Source organism: Gracilinanus agilis, chromosome 1 (genome assembly GCF_016433145.1).
Source record: "Gracilinanus agilis isolate LMUSP501 chromosome 1, AgileGrace, whole genome shotgun sequence".
Lineage (NCBI taxonomy): Eukaryota > Metazoa > Chordata > Mammalia > Didelphimorphia > Didelphidae > Gracilinanus > Gracilinanus agilis.
This window is the reverse complement of record NC_058130.1, coordinates 190,821,409-190,845,759: the sequence shown is the minus strand read 5'-3', so window position 1 is coordinate 190,845,759 and position 24,351 is coordinate 190,821,409. Positions and strand designations below refer to the sequence as shown.

The window sequence follows — 24,351 nt, the reverse complement described above, 5'->3', positions numbered from 1 at the left end:
TGGAGGAAAGAAAATGAGAGTATTTAAAGGTGGTTGATAGTCTTATCTTAATTTTATTTTTATATCTTTTGTGTAGCACTATGAAGGAAGTATTGCGTAATTTGGTTTCCTTATTAAGGTTCAATATTTGGAAGCCACAGTTGAAATAATATTGTTTAGTAGTTTGTTTGCTTGTTATCAACACAATCTTTTTGAGGACCTATAAATCGTGACACTAAACAACCTTTGGGATTTTTGACCATAAAGACAAATGCTGTACTGTTACAATAACTACACAGACACCTCAGGTTTATTTAAACAAGGGAAATTTTAAATAATGCCATTGATGCATATTGTGAAGGTATGAATTGGTGAGTCTCCTTCAACTTCGGGGTATTTTGTGCCCTAATAACTGGGAGTCTACATATATAGCATACCTGTAGTATATCTCGCAATATTAAAGTAAGCTTTTTTCTAAGGCAGAATAAAACTGTTCATTAAAAAGAAAAACTATGGGGAAAAAATTGTGCCACTAAATAAAAGGGGTTCTTTTTGTTAAAGTTTTATTTTTTTGAAGAGATATCTATTTTCTCTCTTACTCCCCACTAGATTGAAAAAGAAAAACAAATTTCTTGTAACAAATATGTATAGCCAAAGAAAAGAAATTGGCTTGCTGGCTGTATTTAAAATATACCTAATTCTGAACCCCAAAATGAGATAGGTAGTACAGCGGATAAAGTCTTGGGCCTAGAATCAAGAAAATTTGAGTTCAAATTTGACTTCAGACACTTACTGAGTGACACTGGGCAAGCCAGTCTGCCTCAGGTTCTTTATATGTAAAATGAGGGCAATAATAATAGCACTTAGCTCTCAGTGTTAGGAGGATAACATGAAACATCTGTAAAGTGCTATATAAAACTAGCTGCTATTTTCATTATCATCATCATCGTGTTTGGTATGATCATTACTATCAACCACCTCTTCTCTCTGACAAGAGATGGAGAACATGCATCATCAATGGTCTTCTGGATTATTGTATTGGTCATAATTTTCATGGTTCTCAAAGTTATTTGCCTTTACAAGATTGTTGCTACTGTATAGTTTGTTATGGTTCTGTTAATTTCATTCTTCATCAGTTTATTCATCAGTCTTCAAAGTTACTCATTTTTATAACATGTAAAATTGATATAATTGTATATCAATTCTTATGAAAATTATATTAAAATAATATAATTATTATTATAGTATAAATTGTTATTCTGATTCTGCTTATTTTATTCTTTTTTTTAAATTTTTTTTTTATTTTAAACCCTTAACTTCTGTGTATTGACTTATAGGTGGAAGAGTGGTAAGGGTAGGCAATGGGGGTCAAGTGACTTGCCCAGGGTCACACAGCTGGGAAGTGTCTGAGGCCGGATTTGAACCTAGGACCTCCTGTCTCTAGGCCTGGCTCTCAATCCACTGAGCTACCCAGCTGCCCTTATTTTATTCTTTTTTTAAAAAAATAAAACCCTTACCTTCCGTCTTGGAGTCAATACTGTGTATTGGCTCCCAGGCAGAAGAGTGGTAAGAGTTAAGCACAATGGGGGTCAAGTGACTTGCCCAGGGTCACGCAGCTGGGAAGTGTCTGAGGCCAGATTTGAACCTAGGACCTCCTGTCTCTAGGCTTGACTCTCAATCCACTGAGCTACCCAGCTGCCCCCTGCTTATTTAATTCTGCATTATTAGTTTGTACAAGTTTTCCCACATCTCTTTGAAAGCATCTATTTACTCATTTCTTAGGTACCAATAATACTCCTTTCACATCCATTTAGCATTTTAAAAACCCAACCCTTTCCTTCTGTCTTAGAATTAGCACTTGGTATAACTTGGTTTAAGGATATGCACTGTTTAGAACCTTTTTAACTTTTCATAATTCCAAATTGCTTTCTAGAATGGTTGTGTCCTTTAACAATTCCACCAACAGTTCAATAATGTACCTATTTTAACACGGTCCCTCTAATATTTGTCAATTACCTTCTCTTCTTCGTCCTTCTTCTTTGCCAATCTGATGGGTATGAGAATTAATATAATTTGTACTTCTCTAATTATTAATGATTTGGAGCATTAAAATTTTTTTAGTTAGAGATAACCATAATGGCTTCTTCTCTTTAATATGGCTTGTTCATAATTAGACCCTTTATTAACTAGGGAATGGTTCTTATAAATTTTAATCAGTTCTTCACATATCTTAGGAATGAAGCCTTTAACATGAAAACTTGTTACAAAGATTTTTTCCCAGTTGTTTCCCTTTTAATCTTGTTTTAATTGCATTTATTTCTGCAAAATATAAATTTTATGTAACCAAAATTATCTACTTTATAGTCTGTGATCCTATTTTTTGCTTGTTCAAAGTGGTGCTTTCATCATAGCATAGGAAAAAATGTCAAATGTAATCATCCTCAGGAATTATCTTTGTTCTTACTTTATTTTTATCTGCCTCAGATTCTAATTTTGCTTAACACATTTTCGTCCTAAGTCCAGAACATGAAAATAGAATGAAGTAGAAGGGACTGTATGTAGAGGTGGCAAGGTCCAGGAGAAAGAACATTGGAATGACCTCTAATATAGTATCTAGTATCTAGTAAATGCTTAATAAATGCTTGTTAACTTGCTTTATGGGGGAGCTAGGTGGCCTAGTGGACAAAATGCTGGGCCTGGAGTTAGGAAGACTCATCAACCTGAGTTCAAACTGACCTCAAACACTTACTATCTGTGTGACCCTGGGCAAGTCACTTAAACCCTCTTTGCCTGTTGCTTTGAATGGTCTGTATCTCCATTCTTTCCTCTGTAAAAATAGAATTGAACCATATTGCCTGTGAGGTCTCTTCTAGCCCTAAACCTAGTACCCAATGATTTCATTAAAATGGCTCTCACTAGGTTAAACAAAAACTACATCTGTGATTGAGGGAATCATCTATTTAAAAAATTAAAAACAAAAACAAGATAAAACCCATTTATGCCTTTAATAGTTTGAGTCCAGAAAGTATGTCTAGAAAATTTAAAAAAGATTTAAGTATTTGTAAGCATGATGAATATATTACACATGTTTGGAAACTATAGTCTTCCTTTTGAATTTGATGTTATTTTTTTCTAACTTCTGATCCATCACTTAGTCTGCTAAATCATGTACTCTGTCTATTATATTAGTGGTTCTTGGGCTTTTGGTCTTAGTACTCCTAAATATACTGAAAAATAAACTAAAGTCCCTTAGGTTCTTCAGTTATATGGGTTATGTATCTATATTTCCTATGTTAGAAATAAAAAATATCTTAATATCATCGATTTTGATCTCAGGTCTTCTGAAATGGTTTTGGGGACCTTCAAGGACCCCAGATTACATTTTGGGACCATGCCCTCATATAAAAGAGAATGAGAGGGGCAGCTGGGTAGCTCAGTGGATTGAGAGCCAGGCCTAGAGACAGGAGGTCCTAGGTTCAAATCCGGCCTCAGACACTTCCCAGCTGTGTGACCCTGGGCAAGTCACTTGACCCCCATTGCCTACCCTTACCACTCTTCCACCTATAAGTCAATACACAGAAGTTAAGGGTTTAAAAAAAAAAAAATAAAAAAAAAAAAAGAGAATGAGAATACTATTAATAATAGAAGAAATATCTGTACATAGTTGACATATGCCTATAATCCCAGCTGCCTATGAGGTTGAGGCTAGCTTATCTGTTGAGCTTAGAAATTCCGAGCTACAGTGGGCTATGCCAATTGGGTTTCTGCCTTACAGTTTGGAAACAGTTTAATTAAGGGAAGATAAATTGGTCCAGGTGAGAAATAAAGTTCTTTTTCTGATCAGAATGGATCAGGATCATGAGTAGACTCTGAACTTTCAGTCTGACAGGTAAGTATATTGTTTTAGATAAAAATTTTATATTTAAACTCTTATCTTTTGTCTGAGAATTAATACTGTATATTGGTTCCAAGGTAGAAAAACATTAGGCAATGGAGGCTTAGTGACTTTCCCAGGGCCACCCTGCTAGGAAGTCAAGGAGGCCAGATTTGAATCTGGGAATATCTGTTTTTTTAATCCACTGAGCTACCTAGCCAACCCTGGGAGATGTAATTTTCTAAAAGAGGGGAAAGGGGAAGAAAGAAAATGGTAAATATATAGGATTAAATATAGTCATGTTTGAGAGTATCTAAGAAAAATGTTTAAAATGTTAGGTAAATAACCTACTTAAAAAATTATAGGTCAAATCAGACAATAAATACATTCTTTAAACACTTTAAATGGTGCAGATCAATTTTTCTGACAAACAAAATTATATTTTAAGAGCAATGAGAATTATTATATAGTGGAATTTCATTTTAATGAGTAAAGTGAATACTGGCCTCTCTTCCCAAACTATCTTGTATTCAATTACTTTTTTATATTTGTATTTATATTTATTTAATTGATAATTATGCTGTGTATACTTTTCATATAATCAGTCTTTCCTATTAGAATGTGTACCCCTATTAATTAAAGACTTTTATCTGATAACTAGTACACTGACTAGCACCTAACAGGTGCTTATTAATTGTTGATTGATAAAAGAAACATTTATCAATGGTCTAGTATATTCAAGATATTAGAGAGTTTTTTGAGTAAATGTAGAATTTTATACCTGCTCACTTAAAGCAAGGAATACCACTACTTCTTTAGTATCTGGTTAATATCTCTCCTCTTCTGTCCTCTCTTGTCCTCTCCTCTCTCTCTTATCTTCTACCTTAAAATTAATACTATCAGTTCCATGCAGAAGAGCAGTTAGGGTTAGGCAAATGTGGTAAAGTGATTTGCCCAGGGTCACATAACCAAGAAGTATCTGAGGACAGGCCTGGCACTCCAAATACTAAGCCATCCAGGTATCCCCCTCCTCTGGCTAATTTATAGTCATATGATTGCAGTTTTTAAATGTTAATATATTTATTCTCAACTCTTACAAGGCAAAATCCTGAACTGTGAATTGAAGCTTTCCTCTGAAGAGTTTGGCTTCCTGTTTGTTTGGTTTTTTTAATCACTATTTACACACAATAACAATTTTAACATGTTTTTCAAAATTCTGAGATTCAAAATCTCTCCCTCCTTCCTTAGATAGCAAGCAATTGATCTAGGTGTGATACATGTGTGATAACACAAAACATATTTCTACTTTGAACATGTTGTGAAAGGAGATACCTAATCAAACAAAAATTTGGTTTACTTAAAAAGCTCTGTACATTGAATGTCAAAAATTCCGAATTGTTTTTAAAAGTTAGTCCAAGTGAAAGAATGAACTCTGAAAACCAGCAGATTAAAAAAAAAAGTTTCAGAAAAGTCATTTGAATAAGAGCAGTCATCTTCCTCCCAGGTTTCAGTACTCACCATGTAGTAACCTGGCAGCAACTTCTGAAGGAATTCGGCTTCTTTGTGTTGAACTGTTTTGATGATAAACTCATCGTCACTAGTTACAAAAAACAAGGATCCACTGGCCCCAGGGTTGGATAATTCTATTAAAGGCTCGCTGCAGATGGAATACTAAAGGAAAGACAATAATATTATCATATAACTCATGCTGCTCCTCCAAAAGAAAATCAAACTTGAAAAATGGATAAAGATAACTTTCCTTAACTTCAGGAGTATTTCTCCCTCACCCCCATCTCTCCAAGGTAATAAGAAGGATATTTGAGTCATTCCTGATTTTTTTATTTTTTTGGTGTCTTAATCTTCACAATCATTAAGGATGGTAGGGTGTTGATAGGCAGGATGGAAACATTTTCTACTTGAGTTTCTATTTGTTACCTCAAGTAAAGAAAGGGGCCGTTTACAACTTCAACTCCCTTTACAGTGAATGAGAAACAAAAGACCTTCAAATGATATGGCCAGAAGCACTGGGAAATTCAAGAAATCACACTGGGTAGAAAAATCAAGCAATCATTTGTAAGATTCTATTTACTAAGAATTAGTCAATAAATATTAGCTAATGATAGAATACATGGTTTGTGTTTAGCATGATAATGTTGACAGGACCAGCCACTGAAAACCGCTTTATTTTAATCATTAAATCTAACTTTAAAAAATATTTTCAATTTATCCTTTCTATAGCTTATTAGTACCTAGTTATTTGCATGCTATTTCCCCTGTTAGACTATGAGCATCTTCAAAACAGGGACCTTCTTTTTGCCTTTTTATATAGACACCATCTGATAGGATAGTGCCTGGCACACTGACGTCACTTATTGTGTGTTTATTGACAATTAGTCATTTGACTAAAAATAATATGTACAAAATCATAGATATAACTATCAGAGCTGGAAGGTATTGTTTAGTCCTACTTTAGCATTTAATTATTTTTTTAAACCTTACCTTCTATGTTAGAATCAATACTAAATATCAATTCCAAGGTGGAAGAGTGGTAAAAGCTAGGCAATTGGGGTTAAGTGACTTGTATAGGATTATAGAACTAGGAATTAAATTTGTTTGAAACCAAATTTAAACTCAGGTCCCACCCAATTCCATGCCTCCTCTATCCACCTAGCTAACCTGAATTGTTGTTCAGTTGTTTTTTATAAAAGTAGCTAATTCTTCAAGATCTCATTTGAGTTTTTTTCTTAGCAAAGGTTACTGGAGTGGTTTGCCATTTCCTTCTCTAGTTCATTTTACCAAAGAGGAAACTGAGGCAAACGGGGTTAAGTGACTTGTCTAGTGTTACACAGCTAGTTAGTGCCTAAAGCCACATTTGAACTCAGGAAGATGAGTCTTCTTTAATACAGCTCCAGCACTTTATCTACCTTACCATGAAGCAGGCTTCAATTATATTATTTAGAGATAAAGAAAGAAGCTGAATCCCAGAGAGATTTAAGTTATTTGCCCAAGATCAAACAGAGAGTAATTAGCAGAGCCAGAATTCAAACCCAACTCTTCTAACTCCAAATCCAATGCTCTTTCTATTGAACCATGCTTTCAAGTGTAATGGTTTCTTAACTATTTCAAATGTCAATATCAATGGACGAATATTATCGTCAGAGCAAGTATCAATTGGGCTTTTCACATAATGCCTTATGTTCTTAGTAAGAACAGAATGGGGCAGCTAGATGACTTAATGACTGGCGATGACTTCGAATCTTGTCTCAAACACTTTCAAGGTATGTGACTCTGAGTAAGTCAGTTAATCCAATTTCTCAGCCCTTATTACTCTTCTGTCTTGGAATTGATACCTAGTATTGATTTTTAAGATTGAACATAAGAGTTTTAAAAAAGAAAATAAATGGCCTTACATGATTATGAGCATGTCCTGGGGGAAAAACATGAGTAATTATGAAAAACTTACTAGGAATATAAGGCATTATGTGATAAGCTTCCAAAGAGAATATAGACAATTGATATTATACAAAAAAAAAAGATAGATCACATTTGAAAGATGGTCAGGGAAGGTTTGATTTAGAGGACAGAAGTGAGAATGCAGAGTTTCAGGAATATGGAGACCCAGGGAGAAGTCGCAGAATAGGAGCTTATGGTTAGAAGAACTTCAGAGATCTATATATATATAAGGTGGAATACTTGAATGGCATGATGATGAGACTGAGGTTATGAATGTCAGTGACATGTTTGAGGGTGAGGATCCTGGGAATTCTTTCTTTTTATGTTTGTGGAATTCTGAGATGAAAAACTGCTTTGATAACTTTTCCCTATTGAAAGGGGAAAAAAAAGCTCCAAGCAAATAAATAAATCAAATATCCACGTAAATTACTAAAAAACTAAGAAAACATGTTTATTGGACTCTTGAAGGAAATTAATATATGAATTTCTCCACCTCCTCTCCCCTGACCAGTCTATTTACATTCATACTACTGATTGCCAGGCTAAGATATGAAAATAAAATGATAAAGGGAAAAAATGGATTCTATAAAACTTTAGAAGGGAATCCATGAAGCCTCATGAAATTTTTAAAAGACTCTTCAGGAATGTTGCAGATGAAGATTCTGTGTAATTAATTAGGTTATAAAGTTGAGAGATGGCCTTTGATGCATATAAATCATTTAAAATATGGATAAGCAGAGAATAGACAATTGACTATACATGAAATGAAGTCTAAAGAGAACTGAGAAAATATAGGAGAGCTATCTCTCTATATATATATCTTAAATTCTTACCTTCTATCTTAGAATTTGATACTAAATATTGATTACAAAGCAGAACAGTAAGGGCTAGGTAATTGGGGATAAATGATTTGGCCAGGGTCATACATCTGGAAAGTGTTTGAGACCAGACCAGGACATCTCATCTCTAAGCCTGTCTTCCAATCCACAGAACTACCTAGCTTCATCCCTATTAGTTTAAAAAAGAACGAAACCTCTATTAAAGCAAGAGTAAATCGAGGAATCTATGTTCCCAGTATGAGGGACACTGGGAAAAATCAAACTAGTACAGGCTCAAGACTTCAGAAATCCTGGCGGTTATTTTTATGTAATCCTACAAGGATCATGACATAATGAAAGACATAGGAAGACAAAGATAATATAGAATGTAGAAATGAAAGGCTGTCAATAAAGAAATCAAGGAGGAAACAAGGGAAGAGTTTTTAGAGGAAAACAGTATTTAAACCTGAATTTTTAGAAAGTGAACTTATTCTTCTATCAGCAGTGATATGAAATGGTAAAATTTTTATCAAATATTTGGTTGTCAATAATTCTACTTTATGTAATTTGTATATTAAGATGATAAAAAATTGTAAACTTAGTAACTTAAAAAACCCATACCTTTTGTCTTGGAATGGATATTTAATAGTGGCTCTAAAGCAGAAGACAAACTTAATAACTTTCAAAATTAATATTTTAATATAGTGTTATATGCGCCATAAATTTGTATTTTTAGGGATGTGGTTACTATTCTCTAGAATTCTGTCTCCTCTCCCCATAAAATTTAAAGTTGGTTGCCATGTTTTCTTTGGAACAATCATTTGAGAACAGGTACGTTGGAATCTTATCTTTTAAGACTAAGTGAAAAAGGAAGAATGGGCTTCTAATTGGCCATGATCAACCAGCTTCTATGCTGTGCACGTGGGCACGCCTGTACATCTTCCAGGCACTTCCACTCGAGCAAGCTGTTCAAATTTATTAATTGTCTTGCTCCTGTTTCCTGCAGTGCTTCCCTATTTTACCCACTGGAGAAAGCAAAGCTACAACACAGCTGTGCCCTGCCAATGCAAATTAACAGTGTAAACTTGCCCAGTGTTGCTGAGATACTTTGCCTTCCTTTCTTCCCTTCCACAGTGTCAGATGTAAAACAGCTACCCTACTGTTTCAAGCGGGCACTTCCTGAGATTGAAAAACCATCATTTAATGTACACTAGATCCTGGTATCACAGTGCATATGATGGAGATGGGAAGAAACTAATAGCTTGCTGCCTAATGAATGATGATATTAGTTCAACTTGGTTCCTTTTCTTCCCTCTTGTGTGTTTATTTACTAATAAATGAGAAAAAAGGGGCATTTGAATGGTTGCACTTCTCAGAAATACCTTCCCTGATTGCCTCATGGTCTAATCAATGCATGTTTCAACATGAAGCTTATAATCAGTGTACATAGGGTGAATGTTAATGGGCATTGGGAACCTAAATGGAAGAATTCAGAAGTTAAAACAGAGATGCAACAACCAAAAGCTAAATACTCACTCTCTCTCTCTCTCTCTCTCTCTCTCTCTCTCTCTCTCTCTCTCTCTCTCTCTCTGTCTCTCTGTCTCTCTGTCTCTCTGTCTCTCTCTCTCTCTCTCTCTGTCTCTGTCTGTCTGTCTGTCTGTCTGTCTATTTCTTGATTATAAGTTGAAGAGCAATTGTCAAGCTGCATTTCCCAAACTGATGTGAGAAATAATGTGACCCCCTACCCTATATTTTTGTAGACTCTTGTCCATCCTAGATCAATGATTTTATCAGTATTATCCAGTTTAATGTGATTCAAGAAGGGTAGCAATTAATTCCTAGATATTTCTTTTAAGGATTCTATTTAAGGATAATCAACTAATCCTACAACATAATACAATTAGAAGTAATTTTATGTAAGTTTAGTTGAATAGATTCTTTCCTCTCATGTAAAATTTATGTTAAAACTTTATAACTTGTCAGCATGATGCAAGATTAGAGAAAGAAGCCCTTACCATAGGCCTGAACATTTAGGTATTGTATGATAGAAATGTTACACACCTAAGTGAAAAGTCTTGAGATGATATATTAAGAGCCCTCCATCCTGTGTCACTTCCTTCTTGTGACCCATTCTAGGTGGGCCTGGGACAAGAGGCTGGATGCAAGACCTTTAAGGTAAGATGGCAACTTACCTCAAACATATCAGCTCAGGGCCCATTACTAGAATGATGCTATGAGGATGGCATGTAGATGGACTGATTGCCATGTGCCCACCCTGATGTCTTGAGGCAACATGACCTGGAGTTTGGAATACTCAGAGTTTAGAATACACTATTGAATGTCTAGGCACATGAAGATTGGGTTGGGCTTTAAAGAGTATAAACGGTTTACTCTGGAGAAAGTAGGCATTTCAAACTGTGAGGAAGGTCTGGGATCCTAACTGTTGAAGGGGGCCGGGTCCCTTTAATAAAGTTATTGACTTGAGGTTCTACCTCAGTTGTTCTTTTATAGATTGGACAAATTTCTGGCATTACATTGATGAAATCAAATTTTTGGACCAAAAATTGTTAAACTAGTTTAATTAACACTATTCTGCAAGTATATTACAGATTAATTAGACTTTGGGGGACTGACATGGGAACCTAACTAGCATCATCACCATTGTTATCACAGCCGTGTCATAAGGACACCCACACAAGACTGTTGTGGCATAGTTTATAAAGAGCTGGTCTCAGAACCAAGTGCCAATCCCCTGTGTGACAAACCTGGTTGTGGAACCCTGGACAAATCATGTATATTCTCAGAGCACCAAGGAATTCTGAAAGAATCTAAATTGCAGGCCAGTTGGTAATGATTTATTTTGCCAGGGGGACTTTTCTCACTAGAAATTCCTAACGTCTTTGAAATCAAAGGTCTGGTCTGAACATTCGGTTCAATGTCTAAAACACACACACACACACACACACACACACACACACACACACACACACGTGTATCAGTCACCACACATTTATATCAGTCATCTGCTAGGCACTTGATTCTATGTGGAGGCAATCATAGGGCATGTGTAGCTTAGCAAATCATCACAAACTATTTTTTAATGGCTTGAGTTTGGCAGGAAGCTGAATGTATGCATTAAGTTGTGAGTGTATTTTCCTGTAGTCATCACATCTACATGCACATCAAGAGAAATTTAGCTTTGATGTTTCTGCTCCATTTAGAACTCCTTCATTCAAATGTCACTTTTTAAGCTCAGGAGCCCTTGTTCTTTTGAAACAGATGGTACATTGTGATTGGTTAGGTAAGGAGGTGTTGCCTTGAAAATCATATTAAATGGGAATTTGTGACTTAAAATTGGTTAAGAAATGAGACCTGTAGGATATAAAGAAGCACATTGATTTTTAAGTCTTTTGAAAAGAGCTTCTTCAGTTCCCACACTTCTAAATCACCAGGAAGTGCCCTTGAGTCCTACAGCCTTAATGATGAGCTGTGGGCAAGCCTGAGAAACACCAAAGCAAATCCTCAGGGCTTGGATTTTGATGAGTTCAAGGATGTCATGACTAGAAAAGCTAGATTTAGGACTCCTGGGATTGTTTTTGCATGGGCCAGTCAGAACAGCCATATCCAGTAAAAGGTACTCAGCAATTATTCCTTTATTCCCAGGGTATCGTAAACATCTGGATAAACACAAAACAACCAAGTTTATAGGTCAACCCTTATGTCTTACTTCTTCTCTTTGACTGTCACACCCAGAAAGGCAGGATCTTATCTAATCTTTTCATTTCTTTTGTTGCCTATTACAGTGCTCTCAACATAGCAGAACATATCAGTGGGGTAATTAAACAAAACACGGTGATTGAAAAAAGGCACATTCACCTTAGTCAGCCTTATCTTCCGATAAATCTTCTATAGACTTTTCTGTTCTAACCAAATTGTACTATATACCTTCCCCTGAAAATGTCTTGTACTTTTTTATATCTGCTCACATGGTTCCCTTCCACAGATGGAATGTCCTTCTCCTTCCTCTAAGCCATCAGAGTTATAAACATGCTTCAAGACAGTTCAAATACCCACTCCATGAAACCTTCCCCAAAAAGCACTTAGTACACAATTCCCGGGACATATTAAGTGTTTAATAAATGTTTGTTGACTTGCTGCTTTGACTTGACAATATCGCCTGGAAGTCATTACTTTCTCCTTATTCTCTGTAATACTTATTTGATACTTGTATACTCATCCGGCCTTATGCATTGAGTTTCATTCTCTCTTTCTCAAGAAGTCTTCCTCTATGACTCAACTCTTACTTTTATATAAGTAAAACCATACCCCCTTCCAAATCTTACTCCTTTCCTAACTTTCCTATTACTGTTGAGGGTACCATTATTATGACAGTCACTCAGATTTACAATCTAGGAAGATTTTACTGAACCCCTTTAATTCTATCTTTCCTCTTCTAATTATTTCTAATTTATGTCATATATTTTATATGTGACATATCAAATAAATACCTATCTTGTTTGTACATAGATGTTTGCCTGTCTCCTCTATTAGATTGTGAGCTCCCAAGGGTAGGAACCATCTCCAGAATGCTCCTAACAGTGTTTTAAAAAATACTTTCCTAATTGGAATCTAGGATAAACTACAAACTTCTCCTTTTTGGCCTTTAAATCCTTCAAATCTGTCTCTAAACTGTCTTTCTAGCCTCATTACACTGTACTTTCTTTCTTGGGAAATCTGTGTTCTCACCAAACTGGTCTACCTGCTATTCCCTGGACAGTACATTCCATCTCTTGTCTCTGTGAATTTTCTTGGCCAATTGCCCCTGCATGGGAATCCACTCTTATATGAGACTTATTTTGATAACTGATAACTCTGGTTTTCAGTGTTTTCCCAGAAATTATTATCTTGTATTTATTTATTTGTATTTAAGTATCTATGCTCATGTTCTTTCCCCTACAACATGATGTAAACTTCTTGGAGTATGAGCTGCTTTTGTTTTTGTAGGTAGGTACTTAAATATTTGTTATATGAATTTCTGTTTATGTGTAATCTGCTCTGTGAAAGACTGCTTTTACACTGTCAAATTTATTACCACATGAAAAATTGGTGCCTTCTAAGGAATGCATTTGAGGAAGTCCTATGACGTTCAAAATATGGCAGAAAATGTCAAGATCCTGGTTTAATTCCAGAATACTTAAGCTACTAAAAAAAAACAAAAACAGACCTATCAGACTCCTCCTTCATTTCCCCTTTTAAACCTCAGTTTGTGGGACCCAGACAATCTCCAAGAAATCCTCCTGGCCTTCCCTCTCAGAATGACAAGAGTTATTTGTTGCTCTGTCATTTCAATTGTGTCTGACTCTTTGTAACTCCATTTGGGGTTTTCTTGCAAAGTAACTAAAGTAGTTTGCCACTTCCTTCTCCAGCTCATTTTAAAGATGAGGAAACTGAGGCAAATAAGGTTAAGTGACTTGCCCAAGATTAGACAACTAAAAGTCTGTGGCCAGATTGAAAGTCAGAAAGATGAGTAACTCCAGGCCTTGTGCTCTAGCCACTGAATGTCTAACTACTCCAAATCCAATGACTTTTTTTTTTCAATCTGTACTCTCCTTAAACCTCTTTGGCATTTGACATTGCTATTTAATGCTTGCTGAAATGTTCTTTTTACTTGGTTTTCATGACAGTACACTCTCCTGGATTTTTTTTACCACATTTTCTCCATCTCCTTTCACTTTTTTTCTTCTGTCTTTTACATCTGAATGAATCTTGAGGTTTAGTTCTTCACCCTCTACTCATCATATTCTCTATATTCTTTCCAAAGAGAGGGAAAATAGGTTCACTTTCATGACTTTATCTTTCATGCCTAGAAAAAACTTCTCTCTTACCTTAGTCCCAACTATGGGCCTTCCTGCTTCCTTCTCTGATATTACACGATATTACCCTCCTTCCTAGCCCAATATAAAAACAAACTCTTCTTTCCTCATTTTCTCATAGCACTTAATACTTTTCTCACCCTTCTTTGTACTACAGGTATCTCTTTCTCCTTGTTTAGATTGTAATCTCTTTGAAAGCCCAGCCTGTTTTGTAACTTTCTATCCTCGATGGATGGGATATTTTATACAAGAAATGTTGTTAAATTGAATTGAATGATACTGTCCTGCTCCTGAAGAAGTACCTAGTCTTAGAGATAATAAGAACAGTAAACCTTTGGAGTACAGTGGAGAGAGTGCTGGATTTTAGTCAGAAGATCTGGGTTTTTGAATCCTGGGTAAGCTTGTGTATGACCGGGTAAGTTAATTAATCTTTCAGGGCCTCAGTTTCTCTCTCTGTAGATTGAGGGAGTAGATAACCTTTGAGTTTCTTTCATCTTTGCCTCTATGACTGGGATCTGCTTTAGTCTAAGCAGGATTACTTTAGGAATGAGGAATTAAACTTATTCAAGGCATCTTCTCATCAACCACATCCAGGTAGTACTGGGAAACACATAGAAGTTAGACCATTTATTTAAGAGTTCCAACACAAACAAGCCCAACTCCTGAATTTTTTATATTCCTAGTGCCTAACACATGCTAAACACTCAGTAAATGCTTGTTGATTGGGTGAATGTGAAGTGGAACTTTGATTTCATGAGGTAGTAGTTCAGTTCTTTACATGTTACCTAATAATAGTGAGCATTTATATAGCCTTATAAAGTCCTTTACAGATATTATATCCTTTGCTCTTCCTAATACCCCTGAGAGGTAGGTGCTGTTCTTGCTCCTATTTTACACATGGGAAAACTGAGGCTAAGAGAGTTTAAGTGACTTGTCCAGGGTTACCCAGCTAGCAAATATCTGAGAAAAATTTAAATTTGGGACTTCCTGACTTCAAGTCCCACACTCTTTATCCACTGCGCCACCTAGCTGCCAATCTTTTATGCATTTATTTCAAATATTAATCTCCTTTGAAATGAACAAATACCATTTGTTCAGTTGGTTCAGACTGTCTGACTCTTCATGATCACACTTACAACTTTCTTTGCAAAGATACGGTAAGTGATTGGCCATTTCCTTCTCCAGGTCATTTTATAGATAAGGAAAATGAGGCAAAGAAGAGTTAAATCACTTGCCCAGGGTCACAAAGCTAGGTAAGTGTCTGAGGCTGGATTTGAACTCAGGAGGATGATTTCCAACTCCTGGTTCTGCACTCTATCCACTCTTTGGCATTTGGAAAAATAGATTTTTAGGAATGATTTTTGCCTTATTAAATTAAGCCCAAATGAGATGATTGTTAAGAATTTGACTGATGCTTCAAAATCTCTAAGGCTTCTAGTATGTTGCATTGATCAGATACCACAATTAACTTTCTTCCTTTTGTAATATGCCTGGAACAAAAAGTCCTCTCCTCTTTAACCTGTTAAATCAATTTCCAAAGAATAAGTTGGAGGAGCCATGGTGAGGCAATAGTTTATGTGAAAAAGATCCAGGGTCCTCAAAGGATAGCAAGCCCAATATAAATCCATAAGATGATAAGGGATGGTTAATGTAATCTTGGATTATATTATCAGAAGTAAAGTTCCCACAAGAGAGAGTGAATAGGAATACTATATTCTGCCCTGATCAGACTACATCTGAAGCATTGTTCTTAGCTCTGGGTAACATTTTAGGAAAGAATTTGATAAGCTTCTCAAAGGTAGACCACCAAGAGTGAGGAAAGGACTAAAGGCAATGTCATATAAAGACAGGTTAAGGCAGGAATTTTCAAATGTAATGAACTCAGTAAGTCTTTTACACTCTTTAAAATTATTGAAGAGCCCAAAGAGCTTTTGCTTATGTGGTCTGTGTCTTTTGACATACACTATATTAGAAATGAAAATGGATAAATTTAAAAAGACTTACTTAGCAATTAATTAAAAAGCTAATAAACCTATTATGTGCTAATATAATGCATTTTGGTAAAAAAAATAAATATATTTTCCAAAACAAAAAAATTAGTTAAAAGAATGGTGTTGTTTTATATATTTTTATCATAAAAACCTTCTATCTTCTGTCTTAGAATTGATATTAAGTATCAGTTGCAAGGCAGAGGAGTGATAAGGACTAGGCAGTTGGGGTTAAGCGACTTGCCCAGGGTCACATTGCTAAGATGTGTCTGAGACCAAATTTGAACCCAGGGCTTCTAGTCTCTAGGATTGGATCTCTAGCCACTGAGCCACCTGTAAATGTTTTTAATGTATGGTTGAACAGAAGAGAGTTGGAATCTCATATCTGCTTCTCAATGAACTCTGTTGCATTCAATTGTTTTGAAGTACACTATTATTATGAAAATAGTTTTACATTTGAGGACTCCTAGTATCATCAGACTATACTTTGAGAACCATTGGATTAAAGGAACAAAAGATATTTAATTTGAAAAAAAGAAGTCTTAGTGGACCCACAATAGCTATGTTTAAGGGAAAGGGCTGTCAAATGAAATAGGGATTATACTTATCTAGATTGACTCCAGAGGACAAAAGTAGGAAAAATAATTGGAAGCTCTAGGGAGGCAAATTTCACTTTCAAGGCACAGAAAAAAAATATCTAAATGGTTAGTCTGAAAGCAGAATGGTGTCTTTTTTTTTTATTTTAAACATTTCTTAATATTTATATTTTAGAAAAGTTAACATGGTTACATGGTTTATGCTCTTACTTTCCCCTTCACCCTCCCCCCCCCCACCTCCCTCTTCCCTGGCCGGTATGCATTTCCACTGGTTTTAACATGATGGTGTCTTTTTTAAGCAAATGCTGGGTGACCACTTGTTAAGGATACTTTTGAGGGATTCATGTTCAAGTACAGTTTACAATAAATGGTCTATTCCAACTCTGTGATTTTTTTTTTTATTTTGTGTGGTTAGAATTCCTATTTAAAAAAAAAAAAAAGAATTCCCAACTACCCATTAAAAGTCAAATCAAATGAAATCTTTCCCAGTCTCCACATCAATAAGCTTTCCAATTTGAACTCATGACATTTTGTATCATAACAGTCTAACGTATTCATCATGAAGTAATTAATGATGACAACTCACATTTCCGTAGTGCACATGCAACATGTATTATAACTTTCTGTGTATGTATCTAATCTCCCTATTAGATCATAAGCCCTATGAAGACAAGAACTATGTCTTATGTCAACTTCACATCTCTCCTACCCGGTGCTACAACAGTGTTATTCCTAGAGAAATGGCAGGATAATCTTATTGAATGAATAAATGAAATTCACAGTCTCTTGAAGCCTAAAAGTCATCAGCTTGGAAGCAGAATTGGATGATCCCACAGAAAAATGGGATTTCTGGCTTCTGTATTCATGAACTGTAATGAATGAGGTGGGATGAGAATGGAATGTGAAAAAGCAATCATTTAAATACAACTTTAGAGATAAAATAGAGTTGTAGTTATGTGGTGTCTCTATGATTAGAATTATCAGGAATACAACCACTCAGTATTTTTTAGCAAATATTATCTAAATTTCCAGGTCAAGGTGAAAATTATCGTGGGCTAAGGCAAGTTTGAGATGAATTGTATGAGTAAGGCAATTAAGATAAGAAGATTTTCAAATAGAATTCCATCAGCTAAATTCACAGGAGTATTTACATCTAATTATAATATGTCCATTGGAATAATTATCTGAAGTAGCAACCAATACCATAGTTACTTAAATACCAATCAGCATAGCAATTTTTGTGGCTGTTAAAAACATTGGGATTTAAAACTATTTCCTAGAACTAAATTTATGGGAATTTCATCATCTAGTCTTTTTTTTTTTTTTTTAAGAGGGTGGGCCCACTATTTCAGAAGTTAGTCCATTTTTACCTCAGGGCATAAATTTGTATTTGTTAGAAAACTTGGAACTTAAAACTTTCCTCTGAGTCTTGGAAAACAATACTCACAAGTTGCCAGTGAGACAAATGAGACAAATAGTTACATCACACATATTTCAGTAGGATGGAGGAAAATGACAAACTCTTACCAAGTAATCATCGGGCTTGATACCAAAAAGTTCTCTGAAATAGCGAAATGCTATTGGAGCATATGTCTTAAATCTGAAGTCTGGGTAGTGATGAGCTGGGGTCAGATTGCTCCCTTCGCTAAAATCAAAATTAAAAAAAAAAGAAAAGAAAAAATGCACAGATGAGAAATGTTGATTTTAATTTCAAATTATAGGAAGTTTTCTTTTATCCTTCAGGCCAATTTCTCCTCTAGAAAATTTCAATCCTTTGTAGTAGGTCTCTTGATTCACATACAGCCAAGACCACATGTCCATCGACTGAGAACAGAACAGATGTCATCTCAGCGAAAACCTTCTCCAAGCAAGCTTTCCTGCCAATCCACAGCATGTGGTGAGCTGTGTGAAGGCACCACAGATTTGACATTCTGTGTGGCCTTCCTAAGGGATGGTATTCCATCAACCTTGGTGAAATTGAGTACATGATGGAAGTTAGAATTTGTGCTACTTCAAACAGAAGGACATTGCTCTATGTTCTAGCACCCAGAGGAGCTGAGCCATCATATATACATGAATGGTTTGTGTTTTAGATGTGTGTCCAAAATAAATGATGAAGCATAATAATAATATATATATATACACAATGATATATAATGTGTATGCTCATTGAGTGAAATTTTAAAATCAGGAATGCATATAAATTACCTTTTAGTATATTAAAAACGAACAAGATTGTTAAAGGAGACAAATACAAGCAACTAATTTTGGTGACGATAATAGTAACATCTACATGTCTCTTTGTAACATATTGGGTCAGCTGGGCAAGGAATCAGACAACTGAAATGACTCTTCATGATAGAACAATATGTAGCATTTGGTAAATCTGGCATAGGGTGTCAACAAATATGGAATATTGTTTTTTAAGGTATTAAATATAGAGGGTTAATAAAAACTGTGATCAGCAGCCACATTATTCTAATTTGCTTTCTGCAATGGACAAAATTAATGGCTCATGGGTAAGGTCATTGTGTTTCTTGCACAGTGTTTCATCTTGAGTTCTCATTTTTTTCATTCATTCTCCTTCTTATTATTGATTTCTCATTTCTTGCATTCATTCTCCTTCTTACTATTACTATTACAGTATTAAAAACCCAGTCTCCAGTTATATAAGAAACTGGTAAGAGGATAAACGAAGTTTAACTGAATGAATGAATGAATAAAATGAAATAAGTTATGGCCTTGTGATTCTGTTGGAGATCAGAGCAGTGACCCATCATGACTACATGAGACAGATGGCATATGCTTTTCAGTAGAGAGGTGGTAGACTACAGGCATGGGATGAAGCATATATTCTTGGGCATGGCCAATGTGTTGATTTGTTTTCCATGATTATTTTTATCTGGTACAAAGGAAGATCTCTTGGGGAAAGGGGGTACAATGGGAAATGATAGTAATATTTGGAAAATCAATAAAACACTTTTAAAGGGGAGGGGGAAGGGAATAAACACTTATTAAGCACCTACTATGTACCTTACATTATGCTAAATGCTTTACAAAATACTATCTTATCTGATCCTCCCAGCAACCCTGTGAGACAAGCTTTATTATTATCCTTATTTTATAGTTGAGGAAACTGGGGCAGTAATTAAATGCTTTATCTAGGGTCCTATAGCTAGTTAAGTGTCTAAAATTGGATTTGAACTTAGGTCTTTCTGACTCCAGGCCTGGCACAATATCCCCTGTACCAACTAGCTGTCTGTTTTTTAAAGAAAGGACTACCCGAGGAAAGAAATACTGTTCAACTTTTTAGTTGCTGGTTACTTTGAGTATGTTAACAATGTTCTTTCCTTCCTACTGCTTCCATTAATTACAATGGTTTTCCTCTGCTTCATGTTTCTCCTCATTGACTGCTGAAACAAGTTCAGCTAATGTTAAAGAAACTGTTAGGTTTCCCTGGGGCTCCCTCTGTCTCTGTCTCTGTCTCTATCTCTGTCTCTCTCTGTCTCTGTCTCTCTCTGTCTCTGTCTCTGTCTCTCTGTTTTTGGGTGTGTGTCCTTTCCTTAGGCACACATACTGCCAACTGGTGTAGAAATTGGCACAATATGGTTAAAGATGAAGCAAGCCTTCCATCAGGTCTCATTGCCAAATATGTTGAATTATGAGACGTTAGAAAAAAGTCCAATACAACATCTCAGTGTCTTGTACAGAACAGGCACATAATAAATATTTCTTGAATGAATGAATAAAAGGAGAAGAAATCTGGAAGGCAGATTATTAAGAAAATAAATAAAATAGAAACCTCTGATTTGGTAAATACTATGATAGCAATCTAAAAAAAACCAGACCAAACCCAACCATTTCAGAGCTCAAAGCTTAATATTGGTCTTACTCAAAAGCCTTATTTTTTCATGGCACAACAGGGGCAAATCCCCCTCACTTTCATAGGCTATATGCTAGTGCAACATAAGCCTAGGTATGTCTTTACCAATCTAGAAAGATTTCCCTGTATAGGCCTGGGAACAGACTGTGAGACAGTCAGCCGAGAACAGTGTTGGCAAACCTTTTTGAGATTGTGTGCCCAAATTGCAACTTCAAGCTGCCTGGGAGCCCTCTGCATTACCCTAGAGAGCAGAGGGAGGAAGTGCTCATATTGGGCAGCTAGACAGAGAGGTGGAGCATACATGCTAGGACCTAGATTCAGCTTAGCCAAGTATGGAAAGTTTCAACTTCAGAAGGCAGTAAAATTTACTGGTCATGGCAATTCATGAAGACAGTCTCCTAAGGTCTCAGAGGAGTTCTGTGATCTTTGTCATGAGAAGGGGAGTTATACCAAAGTTCTAGAGATCTCTAGAACTATGATGAGGGACACATGGTGTCATAGATATCAATTAGTAATCATGGTGTTGGAATTCTCAAATGCCTGAATTAATGAAGACAAACAGCCCAATTCTTAGATAATTCTAGTTATTTATTTGTAATGAATCGTATGCCTCCATGACCAGTAGAGTTTCTTTCTTTATTGGGTCTTGCTTGTCCTGATATTAAGATTAAATGGGGAGCAGGGTAAGGGGGACAGCTAGATGGCTCAGAGGATTTTAAGTCAGGCTTAGAGATAGGAAGTCCTGAGTTCATATCTAACTTCAGATACTTCCTAGTTGTGTGACCCTGGGTAAAACATTTAACTCTCAGAGCCTAGCCCTTACCACACTTACCTTGGAACCAATTCATAGTTTTGATTCTAAGGCAAAAGGTAAAGGTTAAATTTTTTTTTCTTTTAAAGACGAAATTTTATTTCCTGAAGATATACTGACCAGCTGAAACTATGGTGACAGGGAAGCCAGGAAGAATATAAATTAAGAACTGATTGCACATGTTAAATGCCTAGTTAAAAACAAAACTGTCATTAAGAAAATCTAAACTTATAAGCATGTATGCTCACACATACACACACGGCTTTACATTGTACTAAAAAGTAACTGCTTAAAAGAACGTTTATTCATCTCTTGATATCTAAGTTGTTCTAGAAAATAACAAATACTCTCCTGAAGTCAAATGAAGTCTAGGGAGAGAGGATATGCAACTGACTGAGATGATCAGATATGGCTGGTGCTCAGGGGCTGTACTACACAGCAGACTGAACACACACCAGCCAGATGACACAAACCAAAGGCATGTGGCTAGAGGTATTGTGCTCAGGATTTGCACATATATGCTGTCTCATGGATTCCAGAGTGGAGTCTGTCTTCAGATGTGATTACAGACATTACAAAATGCCTCAAACAACTGCATCACTGCTAGTAGCAGAGAAAAACTCTAATGGCTATTAGCCTAACAGTGGGAAGAAAGTTTCCCTTGGTTGTCTCCAATAAATAGAGCTGTTGTCAGAGCCTGTCTGATCCTAGGTCCTGTCTGTCAAGTGACAGAATTATATTCAGTTTTTTCCCAAATACAGTCAGTTACTAAACGCTTATTTAGTAACTTTAAGGGACATTATATTCTCTCACTCTCTTTATGACATACATTCGTTCATTCATTCATTTCCTTCTTCATATATTTATTACAGTATATTCTGGTTTCTCTTCAGACTGCATACACTGTTAGTCTATTGAGTATTTAAATGCCAGGTACTGGATATACAAAGGTATATAATAATAATAACATGGATGTAGTGTTTATCATATGCCAGGTACTATGCTAAGAGTTTTATAATTTTTATGTCATTTAATCCTCACAACAATCCTGGGAAGTGTTATTATAGCTCCATTTTACAGTTGAGAAAACTGAGGCAAATAGAAGTTAAGCAACTTGCTCAAGGTCACTCAGTTAATAAGGGTCTGAGGTAAAATTAGGCCCAGGACTCCTTAAATATACACATAGCAAAGAACCTGGGCGTTATTTTCATTCGTAGCATGTTGATTTGGCAGACTTGAAGGCAATACATCAAGCTTTTCTACATATTTGATGATTTTTGTGTTTTCTGTTTCTCCTCACCTTTTTCTAAGTAGAGAGTCAGTCATAAAAAAGAAAATATATTTTGTGACTTTAAGAGAGAATTTTTACAAAATGACATCTGAAGAAAAGCGAAGACCTGAGGAACTTCAAATCTACAGAGCTGACCCCAAAGTCATAAAAGCTTAAATATGCACTGAAACTTTTGGGACTCTATGTATTATGAGAGAAAGATATGAGTTAAAGTAATTCTGATGCAAGAGAGAAGGAAATAAGTACGAAAGATATGTAAAAAATAAGGTGTTCTGAGAAGTCTGAGAAAGAAGACTATTTTTACTTGCATTAAAATACAGAATACTTTGATACTGTAGATAGGCACGAAATCAAATTTAGAAGATATCTCAGCCATGTTTAGGAAGTAGCATATATTTCTGAATAGACAAAAAATGATAATGCCCTGGCCTGGTGTGAGAACTATATATATATATATATATATATATATATATATATAATATTGATGATAGAGACAAAAACTATAGTAACTATAGTTACTGCTCTCACGGAGCTTATATCTTAATGAGGCAGACAGCATAAATATGGATATTCATATATAAAAGACACACAAAGATTACATGAGGTAGCAACTGAGGGGAACAGAAAAGGTTTGCACAAGTGAAAATTAAGCTAATTCTTGAAAGATACTAGGGATTCCAAAATGTTCAGAACTATAACATTCTAAGGATGTGGGACTGTCCGGAAGTGGAACATTATCTATAAGTAGCAATAAAGAGGCAACTATATGGTTCAATGGATAGAGTACTGGAACTGGCTTTAGGAAGACTTAACTCTAGACACTCAATAGCTGTGTGACCCTGAGAAAGTCACTTAATGTCTNATATATATATATATATGAATTATAAATATATGAATTAAATATATATATTTAATTCATGGGGAAGGAAGATTAGGGGGACAAGACCTCCTTTCGTGTGGTCCCTATAATGGAGGAGCAAGTTGGGTGATATTTATGCCTTAGGTAGAGTTAAAAAATTTAACTTCAAGGTGTTTTTCTTGTCCATTTTTGAATTTTGACAATGAAATTATTTTCAATAATACAAAGCTGAGCAATATGGCATTAATCTCTAGAGAAAAATTTCTTTTAGCTTGTAAAGAAATTCATGGGAATCAATTTGGAGGCTTAGACACCATAAAGCTTTCAGCAGGAATGCATTTATAGTTTTTGGTGCTTCTTTTTTATTATAAATTGTATAAGTCAATGGAGCATATGTTGCTTGCTTACAATCCTACTGGGTCAGGTATCACTATATCCTGACAGGGTTATTTTTCTGAGATTTCTATAACCTTCCGAGCTCTTTTCTTGAGCAAGCACGAGAACACTCCTTTCAAGCAGGCTAAGAGGACAGTTCTAACTCTTAAGTTACAGATATACCTGTTGATGCACAAAAAAGGGTTGAGTGATGATAGTCAGACAATAACCTAGTGTCAGAATCTGAAAAGAAAACCTAGCCCTTTGGAATTCAAGGAAAGGGAGAATATAATTCTCCCTTCCCCCCCCCCCCCCCCGCCCCCAGAGGTTCTACTTAACATGGTTACTAATTTTCATACAGTGGAGATTCTCATGGACTCTAGTCAATCAGCTCTACTGGCAATTCTCAACCTCAGAATAGGTAGTTATGGAGGTTTTGGAAAGAGAGAAGTCTAAATCTTAGACCTCTGATAACAACAGAGGGAGAGGTAGGACTGGTGACCAGGGATCTATCACTCTGAACATCATCCCAGGTTCTGTGGCCTCTTTTT

General features: G+C 35.7%; 1 protein-coding gene across 1 annotated transcript in view; it reads right to left on the bottom strand.

Moving 5' to 3' along the window:
• PIP5K1B (phosphatidylinositol-4-phosphate 5-kinase type 1 beta) overlaps positions 1-24,351 on the bottom strand; it is a 326,251-nt gene that overhangs the window by 126,862 nt on the left and 175,038 nt on the right. The window contains exons 5-6 of the mRNA XM_044659358.1: positions 18,109-18,226; positions 5,372-5,524 (exon numbers count right to left, since the gene is read on the bottom strand). Coding sequence (XP_044515293.1) covers positions 5,372-5,524; positions 18,109-18,226 — 271 coding nt within the window. The remainder of the gene's footprint in view (positions 1-5,371; positions 5,525-18,108; positions 18,227-24,351) is intronic.